The following is a 12,161-nucleotide window of genomic DNA, read 5'->3' as shown; positions in this document are numbered from 1 at the left end:
TTAATAACCCTGTCACTAACCATGGCCGTCTCCCATTTTACAGGCACGGCACATAATACACACATATTTACCTGCTATAGCTATAACCCAGAGAAAGATTGCACTCTGCTTGGAGTATAGGGCTCCAAAAGAAGCATCAAATTGCTCCAATTTCCGCAGTCGCACTGGACCACCCCGGGGGCAGACTTAATTCTACACCGTGACGGTTACCATCCCTGTGGTACCTTCTTACTGACATGGATAGTTTTACTGGCGTTGCACTGCTAAACAAGAGATCATCATACTTACGATGTGACCTCCTTACACCAAAATAACCATAAAATAATTTGTAGCACGTATCCACACACCACAGACTGGGATGCATAAACCTTATGCCATCCAGTCCCACAAAACCGCTGCTTGCTCCACGTCTACACAAAGACCTAACTTTAAGAAATCTGTGCCGATGGCGTTAAGGTGGAGACCATCACTATGTAAATACTCCGTAGAGTGGGATTCCAAGTTTTTATGAAGGACCACAATTCCCCAATTCTGAGCCACAACAATATCAGACCACACATTTATCAAGTTGGGATCAGTCGACGATGTGCGCAAAAGATCAAATTTATGTATCTGATATTATTCCGGGAGTACCTAAGGCCCAAATAGTTTCCCCCAATGTGCAGTATCAGCACATCGGGAGGCCGATCCAGCCTGCATTAATACTGGAACGTGGGGAGCACCGACTCCAGACCATACGATACCAGTCTCACAAGGAAGACCCAACTGACGACCATCCGGACGAATGTCGACTCAACGCTCCCCAGAAAATGTAAGAGTAACCAAGGATCCATATTAAACAAATATCTAAAAGAAAGTAAGAGGGGGGCACACACATCAAAACCAACAGCCGTTAAAACCATTCTCCCAAATATCTCTTGATAGGTAGTGCCAAATGCTTATCTTATAGTACCGCAATTTGTTGCTTCGTAGTTTGTCAATGGACTTGTTCCAGTGGACTCCATATTTTTGCCAGACAGTTCTGTCAGGGTCTGTAGCAGGTGGGTGATAACTGTAAGAGTGGTCAAGGAACAGTCCAGGTTCTGTACACAGATAAGCAGCCAAAGGTTGTAGCATGAGGCAGAGACGTGGTCGGGAAACAATCCAATATCGGTGCAGATATGAAGCAACAGTTTGTAGAGAGCCAGCAGGGAGCTAGACGAGAAGCAGGAAGCTCAATGGTCTGGAAAGGAAGAAGTGCAAGCACCAGGCTTATAAAGGAAGCCAAAAGGGTCAAACTTATCAGGCAATCAGGGCACGGAATCCACGTACTTACTGGGGCTTAACTCCTCTTTTCAACTCCGGTTTTTGGAACTCCACTTGATATACAAACCACTTGTTTTTTCAAGCCCACAGAGCAGGCTCTACAGAGTACTAAGGCCTGATTTATACCACCTGGGACCAGCTAACCCCTCCCCCTAGTCAGCTGCTCAGCAGGAAGGAAGCTGCAAAGAAAAAATGGTTTTAAATTATGTCACTTTTGCAAACTTTTTAGCAAGCAAGCAATCAATACATATATCACATACAATGGCCCCCCACTTTGTCACACACAACACAGTAAGTCAAACCGGTTTTTGGAACTACACTTAGTTGCTGCTGGATGGTTGTGAGAAGTTGCTCCTGGATGCTCGGGAGAAGTTGCTCCTGGATGGTTGTGAGAAGTTGCTCCTGGATGGTTGGGAGAAGATGCTCCTGGATGGTTGGGAGAAGTTGCTCATGGAAGGTTGGGAGAAGTTTCTCCTGGATGGTTGGGAGAAGATGCTCCTGGATGGTTGGGAGAAGTTGCTCATGGAAGGTTGGGAGAAGTTTCTCCTGGATGGTTGGGAGAAGATGCTCCTGGATGGTTGGCAGAAGTTGCTCCTGGATGGTTGGGAGAAGTTGCTCATGGAAGGTTGGGAGAAGTTTCTCCTGGATGGTTGGGAGAAGTTGCTCCTGGATTGTTGGCAGAAGTTGCTCCTGGATGGTTGGGAGAAGTTGCTCCTGGATGGTTGGGAGAAGTTGCTCCTGGATGGTTGGGAGAAGTTGCTCCTGGATGGTTGGGAGAAGATGCTCCTGGATGGTTGGGAGAAGTTGCTCATGGAAGGTTGGGAGAAGTTTCTCCTGGATGGTTGGGAGAAGTTGCTCCTGGATGGTTGGGAGAAGTTGCTCATGGATGGTTGGGAGAAGTTGCTCCTGGAAGGTTTGGACAAGTTGCTCCTGGATGGTTGGGAGAAGTTGCTCCTGGATGGTTGGGAGAAGATGCTCCTGGATGGTTGGCAGAAGTTGCTCCTGGATGGTTGGGAGAAGTTGCTCCTGGAAGGTTTGGACAAGTTGCTCCTGGATGGTTGGGAGAAGTTGCTCCTGGATGGTTGGGAGAAGATGCTCCTGGATGGTTGGGAGAAGTTGCTCATGGGAGGTTGGGAGAAGTTTCTCCTGGATGGTTGGGAGAAGTTGCTCCTGGATGGTTGGCAGAAGTTGCTCCTGGATGGTTGGGAGAAGTTGCTCATGGAAGGTTGGGAGAAGTTTCTCCTGGATGGTTGGGAGAAGTTGCTCCTGGATGGTTGGCAGAAGTTGCTCCTGGATGGTTGGAAGAAGTTGCTCCTGGAAGGTTTGGACAAGTTGCTTCTGGATGGTTGGGAGAAGTTGCTCCTGGATGGTTGGGAGAAGTCGCTCTTGGAGGATGTTTAGATCCCATTCTTTATTAATGGAAGTGGTGTTAGGTATAATTGTGAGTGAGCCCCAGCCCTTGGATGAAAATTAACCCCCCCCCCACATGAATGGTCTCAGAATGCTTTACTGTTGGCAGGACACAGGACTCATGGTAGCATTCACCTTTTCTTCTTCAGACAATCATTCTTCCAGATGTCCCAGACAGTGTGAAGGAGGCGTCATAAGAGAAAATCAGTCTACCCCACATCTCTGTAGTTCAATCCCTGTACTTCCTGCACAATGTCTCTGTCCATGATGTTTTTGAGAAGCGGCTTCTTTGCTGCTCTTCTTGACACCAGCCCGGCCTCCAAAAGACTTTGCCTCACTGTGGGTGCAGATGCACTGACACCTGCCTGTTGCCATTCCTGAGCATGCTCTGCACTGGTGTTGAACCGATCCCATAGCTGAATCTTCTTTAGGAGATGGTCCTGGCACTTGCTGGACTTTCTTGGGCTCCCTGTAGCTTTTTCTCAGCAATTGAACCTCTCTCCTTGAAGTTCTTGATGATCCGATAGATGGTTGATTTAGGGGCAATCTTACAAGCAGCAATGTCCTTTCCTGTAAAGCCCATTCGATGCAAAGCAATGATGACTGCACGTATTTCCTTGGAGGTAATCATGGTTAACAGAAGAAGACAATAATTTCAGGTACCATCCCCCTTTTTAAAACAACCAGTCTGCGATTATAATTCATTCAGCAGGACAGAGTGATATCAGCCTCCTTTTTTCTGAGCTAACGAGCAGATCATGAAATGTCAGCAGGTAATGTTGTAGCAGGGTCTGAAATGCAGTGGAAATGGGGGGTTTGTGATGAAGTTAAGCACCGCCTACATACAGCACCGTTTACATACAGCACCGCGTACATACAGCACCGCCTACATACATCACCGCCTACACACAGCACCGCCAACATACAGCACCGCTTCCATACAGCACCGCCTATGTACAGCACCGCCTACATACAGCACCCTAACATACAGCACAGCCTACATGGCTATGGGAAGAGGAATTTTAAACTTTTCAACCCCCTTCACTTACACTTGTATAATACCCGCCTTGAACCGTGGAACAAAAATAAAGACACAGACTGCATGCGACTGGTTTAATGGCCGTTTAATAACACAATAAGTAAATATGTAATCACATACATAATAATATTAATAACCCTGTCACTAACCATGGCCGTCTCCCATTTTACAGGCACGGCACATAATACACACATATTTACCTGCTATAGCTATAACCCAGAGAAAGATTGCACTCTGCTTGGAGTATAGGGCTCCAAAAGAAGCATCAAATTGCTCCAATTTCCGCAGTCGCACTGGACCACCCCGGGGGCAGACTTAATTCTACACCGTGACGGTTACCATCCCTGTGGTACCTTCTTACTGACATGGATAGTTTTACTGGCGTTGCACTGCTAAACAAGAGATCATCATACTTACGATGTGACCTCCTTACACCAAAATAACCATAAAATAATTTGTAGCACGTATCCACACACCACAGACTGGGATGCATAAACCTTATGCCATCCAGTCCCACAAAACCGCTGCTTGCTCCACGTCTACACAAAGACCTAACTTTAAGAAATCTGTGCCGATGGCGTTAAGGTGGAGACCATCACTATGTAAATACTCCGTAGAGTGGGATTCCAAGTTTTTATGAAGGACCACAATTCCCCAATTCTGAGCCACAACAATATCAGACCACACATTTATCAAGTTGGGATCAGTCGACGATGTGCGCAAAAGATCAAATTTATGTATCTGATATTATTCCGGGAGTACCTAAGGCCCAAATAGTTTCCCCCAATGTGCAGTATCAGCACATCGGGAGGCCGATCCAGCCTGCATTAATACTGGAACGTGGGGAGCACCGACTCCAGACCATACGATACCAGTCTCACAAGGAAGACCCAACTGACGACCATCCGGACGAATGTCGACTCAACGCTCCCCAGAAAATGTAAGAGTAACCAAGGATCCATATTAAACAAATATCTAAAAGAAAGTAAGAGGGGGGCACACACATCAAAACCAACAGCCGTTAAAACCATTCTCCCAAATATCTCTTGATAGGTAGTGCCAAATGCTTATCTTATAGTACTGCAATTTGTTGCTTCGTAGTTTGTCAATGGACTTGTTCCAGTGGACTCCATATTTTTGCCAGACAGTTCTGTCAGGGTCTGTAGCAGGTGGGTGATAACTGTAAGAGTGGTCAAGGAACAGTCCAGGTTCTGTACACAGATAAGCAGCCAAAGGTTGTAGCATGAGGCAGAGACGTGGTCGGGAAACAATCCAATATCGGTGCAGATATGAAGCAACAGTTTGTAGAGAGCCAGCAGGGAGCTAGACGAGAAGCAGGAAGCTCAATGGTCTGGAAAGGAAGAAGTGCAAGCACCAGGCTTATAAAGGAAGCCAAAAGGGTCAAACTTATCAGGCAATCAGGGCACGGAATCCACGTACTTACTGGGGCTTAACTCCTCTTTTCAACTCCGGTTTTTGGAACTCCACTTGATATACAAACCACTTGTTTTTTCAAGCCCACAGAGCAGGCTCTACAGAGTACTAAGGCCTGATTTATACCACCTGGGACCAGCTAACCCCTCCCCCTAGTCAGCTGCTCAGCAGGAAGGAAGCTGCAAAGAAAAAATGGTTTTAAATTATGTCACTTTTGCAAACTTTTTAGCAAGCAAGCAATCAATACATATATCACATACAATGGCCCCCCACTTTGTCACACACAACACAGTAAGTCAAACCGGTTTTTGGAACTACACTTAGTTGCTGCTGGATGGTTGTGAGAAGTTGCTCCTGGATGCTCGGGAGAAGTTGCTCCTGGATGGTTGTGAGAAGTTGCTCCTGGATGGTTGGGAGAAGATGCTCCTGGATGGTTGGTTGAAGTTGCTCATGGAAGGTTGGGAGAAGTTTCTCCTGGATGGTTGGGAGAAGATGCTCCTGGATGGTTGGGAGAAGTTGCTCATGGAAGGTTGGGAGAAGTTTCTCCTGGATGCTCGGGAGAAGTTGCTCCTGGATGGTTGTGAGAAGTTGCTCCTGGATGGTTGGGAGAAGATGCTCCTGGATGGTTGGTTGAAGTTGCTCATGGAAGGTTGGGAGAAGTTTCTCCTGGATGGTTGGGAGAAGATGCTCCTGGATGGTTGGGAGAAGTTGCTCATGGAAGGTTGGGAGAAGTTTCTCCTGGATGGTTGGCAGAAGTTGCTCCTGGATGGTTGGGAGAAGTTGCTCATGGAAGGTTGGGAGAAGTTTCTCCTGGATGGTTGGGAGAAGTTGCTCCTGGATTGTTGGCAGAAGTTGCTCCTGGATGGTTGGGAGAAGTTGCTCCTGGATGGTTGGGAGAAGTTGCTCCTGGATGGTTGGGAGAAGTTGCTCCTGGATGGTTGGGAGAAGATGCTCCTGGATGGTTGGGAGAAGTTGCTCATGGAAGGTTGGGAGAAGTTTCTCCTGGATGGTTGGGAGAAGTTGCTCCTGGATGGTTGGCAGAAGTTGCTCCTGGATGGTTGGGAGAAGTTGCTCCTGGAAGGTTTGGACAAGTTGCTCCTGGATGGTTGGTAGAAGTTGCTCCTGGATGGTTGGGAGAAGATGCTCCTGGATGGTTGGCAGAAGTTGCTCCTGGATGGTTGGGAGAAGTTGCTCCTGGAAGGTTTGGACAAGTTGCTCCTGGATGGTTGGGAGAAGTTGCTCCTGGATGGTTGGGAGAAGATGCTCCTGGATGGTTGGGAGAAGTTGCTCATGGGAGGTTGGGAGAAGTTTCTCCTGGATGGTTGGGAGAAGTTGCTCCTGGATGGTTGGCAGAAGTTGCTCCTGGATGGTTGGGAGAAGTTGCTCATGGAAGGTTGGGAGAAGTTTCTCCTGGATGGTTGGGAGAAGTTGCTCCTGGATGGTTGGCAGAAGTTGCTCCTGGATGGTTGGAAGAAGTTGCTCCTGGAAGGTTTGGACAAGTTGCTTCTGGATGGTTGGGAGAAGTTGCTCCTGGATGGTTGGGAGAAGTCGCTCTTGGAGGATGTTTAGATCCCATTCTTTATTAATGGAAGTGGTGTTAGGTATAATTGTGAGTGAGCCCCAGCCCTTGGATGAAAATTAACCCCCCCCACATGAATGGTCTCAGAATGCTTTACTGTTGGCAGGACACAGGACTCATGGTAGCATTCACCTTTTCTTCTTCAGACAATCATTCTTCCTGATGTCCCAGACAGTGTGAAGGAGGCTTCATAAGAGAAAATCACTCAACCCCACATCTCTGTAGTTCAATCCCTGTACTTCCTGCACAATGTCTCTGTCCATGATGTTTTTGAGAAGCGGCTTCTTTGCTGCTCTTCTTGACACCAGCCCGGCCTCCAAAAGACTTTGCCTCACTGTGCGTGCAGATGCACTGACACCTGCCTGTTGCCATTCCTGAGCATGCTCTGCACTGGTGTTGAACCGATCCCATAGCTGAATCTTCTTTAGGAGATGGTCCTGGCACTTGCTGGACTTTCTTGGGCTCCCTGTAGCTTTTTCTCAGCAATTGAACCTCTCTCCTTGAAGTTCTTGATGATCCGATAGATGGTTGATTTAGGGGCAATCTTACAAGCAGCAATGTCCTTTCCTGTAAAGCCCATTCGATGCAAAGCAATGATGACTGCACGTATTTCCTTGGAGGTAATCATGGTTAACAGAAGAAGACAATAATTTCAGGTACCATCCCCCTTTTTAAAACAACCAGTCTGCGATTATAATTCATTCAGCAGGACAGAGTGATATCAGCCTCCTTTTTTCTGAGCTAACGAGCAGATCATGAAATGTCAGCAGGTAATGTTGTAGCAGGGTCTGAAATGCAGTGGAAATGGGGGGTGTGTGATGAAGTTAAGCACCGCCTACATACAGCACCGTTTACATACAGCACCGCGTACATACAGCACCGCCTACATACATCACCGCCTACACACAGCACCGCCAACATACAGCACCGCTTCCATACAGCACCGCCTATGTACAGCACCGCCTACATACAGCACCCTAACATACAGCACAGCCTACATGGCTATGGGAAGAGGAATTTTAAACTTTTCAACCCCCTTCACTTACACTTGTATAATACCCGCCTTGAACCGTGGAACAAAAATAAAGACACAGACTGCATGCGACTGGTTTAATGGCCGTTTAATAACACAATAAGTAAATATGTAATCACATACATAATAATATTAATAACCCTGTCACTAACCATGGCCGTCTCCCATTTTACAGGCACGGCACATAATACACACATATTTACCTGCTATAGCTATAACCCAGAGAAAGATTGCACTCTGCTTGGAGTATAGGGCTCCAAAAGAAGCATCAAATTGCTCCAATTTCCGCAGTCGCACTGGACCACCCCGGGGGCAGACTTAATTCTACACCGTGACGGTTACCATCCCTGTGGTACCTTCTTACTGACATGGATAGTTTTACTGGCGTTGCACTGCTAAACAAGAGATCATCATACTTACGATGTGACCTCCTTACACCAAAATAACCATAAAATAATTTGTAGCACGTATCCACACACCACAGACTGGGATGCATAAACCTTATGCCATCCAGTCCCACAAAACCGCTGCTTGCTCCACGTCTACACAAAGACCTAACTTTAAGAAATCTGTGCCGATGGCGTTAAGGTGGAGACCATCACTATGTAAATACTCCGTAGAGTGGGATTCCAAGTTTTTATGAAGGACCACAATTCCCCAATTCTGAGCCACAACAATATCAGACCACACATTTATCAAGTTGGGATCAGTCGACGATGTGCGCAAAAGATTAAATTTATGTATCTGATATTATTCCGGGAGTACCTAAGGCCCAAATAGTTTCCCCCAATGTGCAGTATCAGCACATCGGGAGGCCGATCCAGCCTGCATTAATACTGGAACGTGGGGAGCACCGACTCCAGACCATACGATACCAGTCTCACAAGGAAGACCCAACTGACGACCATCCGGACGAATGTCGACTCAACGCTCCCCAGAAAATGTAAGAGTAACCAAGGATCCATATTAAACAAATATCTAAAAGAAAGTAAGAGGGGGGCACACACATCAAAACCAACAGCCGTTAAAACCATTCTCCCAAATATCTCTTGATAGGTAGTGCCAAATGCTTATCTTATAGTACCGCAATTTGTTGCTTCGTAGTTTGTCAATGGACTTGTTCCAGTGGACTCCATATTTTTGCCAGACAGTTCTGTCAGGGTCTGTAGCAGGTGGGTGATAACTGTAAGAGTGGTCAAGGAACAGTCCAGGTTCTGTACACAGATAAGCAGCCAAAGGTTGTAGCATGAGGCAGAGACGTGGTCGGGAAACAATCCAATATCGGTGCAGATATGAAGCAACAGTTTGTAGAGAGCCAGCAGGGAGCTAGAAGAGAAGCAGGAAGCTCAATGGTCTGGAAAGGAAGAAGTGCAAGCACCAGGCTTATAAAGGAAGCCAAAAGGGTCAAACTTATCAGGCAATCAGGGCACGGAATCCAGAGAGGCAAAAATCAAGAAAAGCTTGACAACAGATTCAGCAGGGGAGATATCCAGCATCTTTGATGGCTCAATAAGAGGAGCTGCTGCCTGGGATACAAGAAGCCATAATGATGACCTTGTATCTGAGGAGACCATTAGATTATCAGCAGCCATGCTGACGACCTCTCCTTCATAAAACATTAAATTCTCTTGTGTTCTCATACTTTGTCCTGCACAGGTGATTCTCTGCTGGAGGCTGGAGTGAAGGTGCAGATACACAGTCAGGATGAGCCACCCTACATAGGCCAACTGGGGTTTGGCGTTGCCCCAGGGTTCCAGACTTTCGTGTCCTGTCAGCAGCAGCAGGTATCCTTTTCTATCAGTATGAGTTCTATAGTGTGTCCTCTAACCCAACGTGACAACAATTACTAGTCAAGGATGACAATGCTAGAAGAGTCCTTCATGATATAGAACTTCTATATTCTCCATTGTCTCCAGGACTGTGATTGACGTTTTATCTCTGTTTTAGATTCAAAGCTGTCAGCAGGCACATAGGACCGTGTGCTGCCTATGGAGGGTTCTCAAAACTCATTTCTTCTTCTTTCTTCTGAACATTTGACATTACAGGTCTGACAACTGCACCACTGAGAGGTTCTGATGACAACATTTCCCTGATGATTTCTGTTGGGTGTCGTGTTGTCTCGAGGATGTAGAATCAAATCACCATCTACATGAATGTCCACATATATCAACACATAACTGCCACTATTTAAGCAAGTTAGGATGTAGAAGTTGATGTGGATGGTGATGTGGATGTTGATGTGGATGTTGATGTGGATGGTGATGTGGATGGTGATGTGGATGGTGATGTGGATGGTGATGTGGATGGTGATGTGTATGTTGATGTGTATGTTGATGTGTATGGTGATGTGTATGGTGATGTGTATGGTGATGTGTATGGTGATGTGGATGTTGATGTGGATGTTGATGTGGATGGTGATGTGGATGGTGATGTGTATGCTGATGTGGATGTTGATGTGGATGGTGATGTATATGCTGATGTGGATGGTGATGTAGATGGTGATGTGGATGGTGATGGTGATGGTGATGTGGATGGTGATGTAGATGTGGATGGTGATGTTGATGTGGATGGTGATGTAGATGTGGATGGTGATGTGGATGGTGATGGTGATGTGGATGGTGAAGTAGATGTGGATGGTGATGTTGATGTGGATGGTGATGTAGATGTGGATGCTGATGGTGATGTAGATGTGGATGGTGATGTTGATGTGGATGGAGATGTAGATGTGGATGGTGATGTTGATGTGGATGGTGATGTGGATGGTGATGTTGATGTGGATGGTGATGTTGATGTGGATGGTGATGTTGTTGTGGTTGGTGATGTAGATGTGGATGGTGATGTAGATGTGGATGGTGATGTTGATGTGGATGGTGATGTTGATGTGGATGGTGATGTTGATGTGGATGGTGATGTGGATGGTGATGTTGATGTGGATGGTGATGTGGATGTGGATAGTGATGTTGATGTGTATGGTGATGTAGATGTGGATGGTGATGTTGATGTGGATGGTGATGTGGATGGTGATGTTGATGTGGATGGTGATGTTGATGTGGATGGTGATGTTGATGTGGATGGTGATGTGGATGATGATGTTGATGTGGATGTTGAGGTGGATGGTGATGTTGATGTGGATGGTGATGTGGATGGTGATGTTGATGTGAATGGTGATATTGATGTGGATGTGGATGACGATGTAGATATGGTTGGTGATGTAGATGTTGATGTGGATGATGATGTAACATGATGGTCACTTATGCATTTACTGATGTCTACATCACAATTTGATCCCTAGAAAGGTCCTCTATACGCAGTATTGCTCTCTGAGTGTTGTCCTTTTTCTGAAGAGGTCGTATTTACTAACTAGTTTTAAAGATTCAACAAAGGTTTGAACTACTTTGAGAGGTGGTCACAAAATTGCCCGATTCAGTCGATATCAATGTCTAAAGAAATGATCTTATTTTGGAAAAACACCTGAAGGGACGATCACGAAACTGATGTTTTCCATTTACACGTCTGATCTTTCATGGTAGGCAGTGGACATCAATAATTCCAGTCTTAGGAGAATCTTAAGATTCAACAAAACTTCACAAACACCCCAACAGGTATGGGCAGCTTAAGAGATTCCTAAATGTGGATGGTAATGTTGATGTGGATGGTGATGTTGATGTTGATGTGGATGGTGGTGTTGATGTGGATGGTGATGTAGATGTGGATGGTGATGTTGATGTTGATGTGGATGGTGGTGTTGATGTGGATGGGGATGTAGATGTGGATGGTGATGTTGATGTGGATGGTGATATAGATGTGGATGATGATGGTGATGTTGATGGTGATGTTGATGTGGATGGTGATGTAGATGTGGATGGTAATGTTGATGTGGATGGTGATGTGTATGGTGATGTTGATGTAGATGGTGATGTGGATGGTGATGTTGATGTGGATGGTGATGTTGATGTGGATGGTGATGTTGATCTGCATGGTGATGTTGATGTGGATGGTAATGTTGATGTGGATGGTGATGTTGATGTGTATGGTGATGGTGATGTGTATGGTGATGGTGATGTGGATATTGATGTTGATGTGGATGGTGATGTTGATGTGGATGGTGATGTTGATGTGGATGGTGATGTTGATGTGGATGGTGATGTTGATGTGGATGATGATGTTGATGTGGATGGTGATGTTGATGTGTATGGTGATGTTGATGTGGATGGTGATGTGGATATTGATGTTGATGTGGATGGTGATGTTGATGTGGATGATGATGTTGATGTGGATGGTGATGTTGATGTGGATGATGATGTGGATGTGGATATTGATGTTGATGTGGATGGTGATGTTGATGTGGATGGTGATGTTGA

At 45.9% G+C, this 12,161-nt stretch overlaps 2 protein-coding genes across 2 annotated transcripts in view; one reads left to right on the top strand and one right to left on the bottom strand.

Annotated features, from left to right (window-relative positions):
* The window catches only part of LOC142687187 (acid-sensing ion channel 1C-like), a 145,387-nt gene that overhangs the window by 91,918 nt on the left and 41,308 nt on the right, over positions 1-12,161 (top strand). The window contains exon 3 of the mRNA XM_075847553.1: positions 9,457-9,584. Within this exon, the coding sequence (XP_075703668.1) occupies positions 9,457-9,584 (128 nt within the window). The remainder of the gene's footprint in view (positions 1-9,456; positions 9,585-12,161) is intronic.
* On the bottom strand, positions 9,800-11,778 carry LOC142687186 (uncharacterized). The gene is made up of 2 exons (XM_075847552.1): positions 11,431-11,778; positions 9,800-10,951 (listed from the first exon to the last, which is right to left on the bottom strand). The coding sequence occupies exons 1-2, from the start codon at positions 11,776-11,778 to the stop codon at positions 9,800-9,802; spliced, it is 1,500 nt and encodes a 499-aa protein (XP_075703667.1).

Source organism: Rhinoderma darwinii (genome assembly GCF_050947455.1).
Source record: "Rhinoderma darwinii isolate aRhiDar2 chromosome 5 unlocalized genomic scaffold, aRhiDar2.hap1 SUPER_5_unloc_2, whole genome shotgun sequence".
NCBI lineage: Eukaryota > Metazoa > Chordata > Amphibia > Anura > Rhinodermatidae > Rhinoderma > Rhinoderma darwinii.
This window is presented reverse-complemented; position numbering and strand designations above follow the sequence as displayed.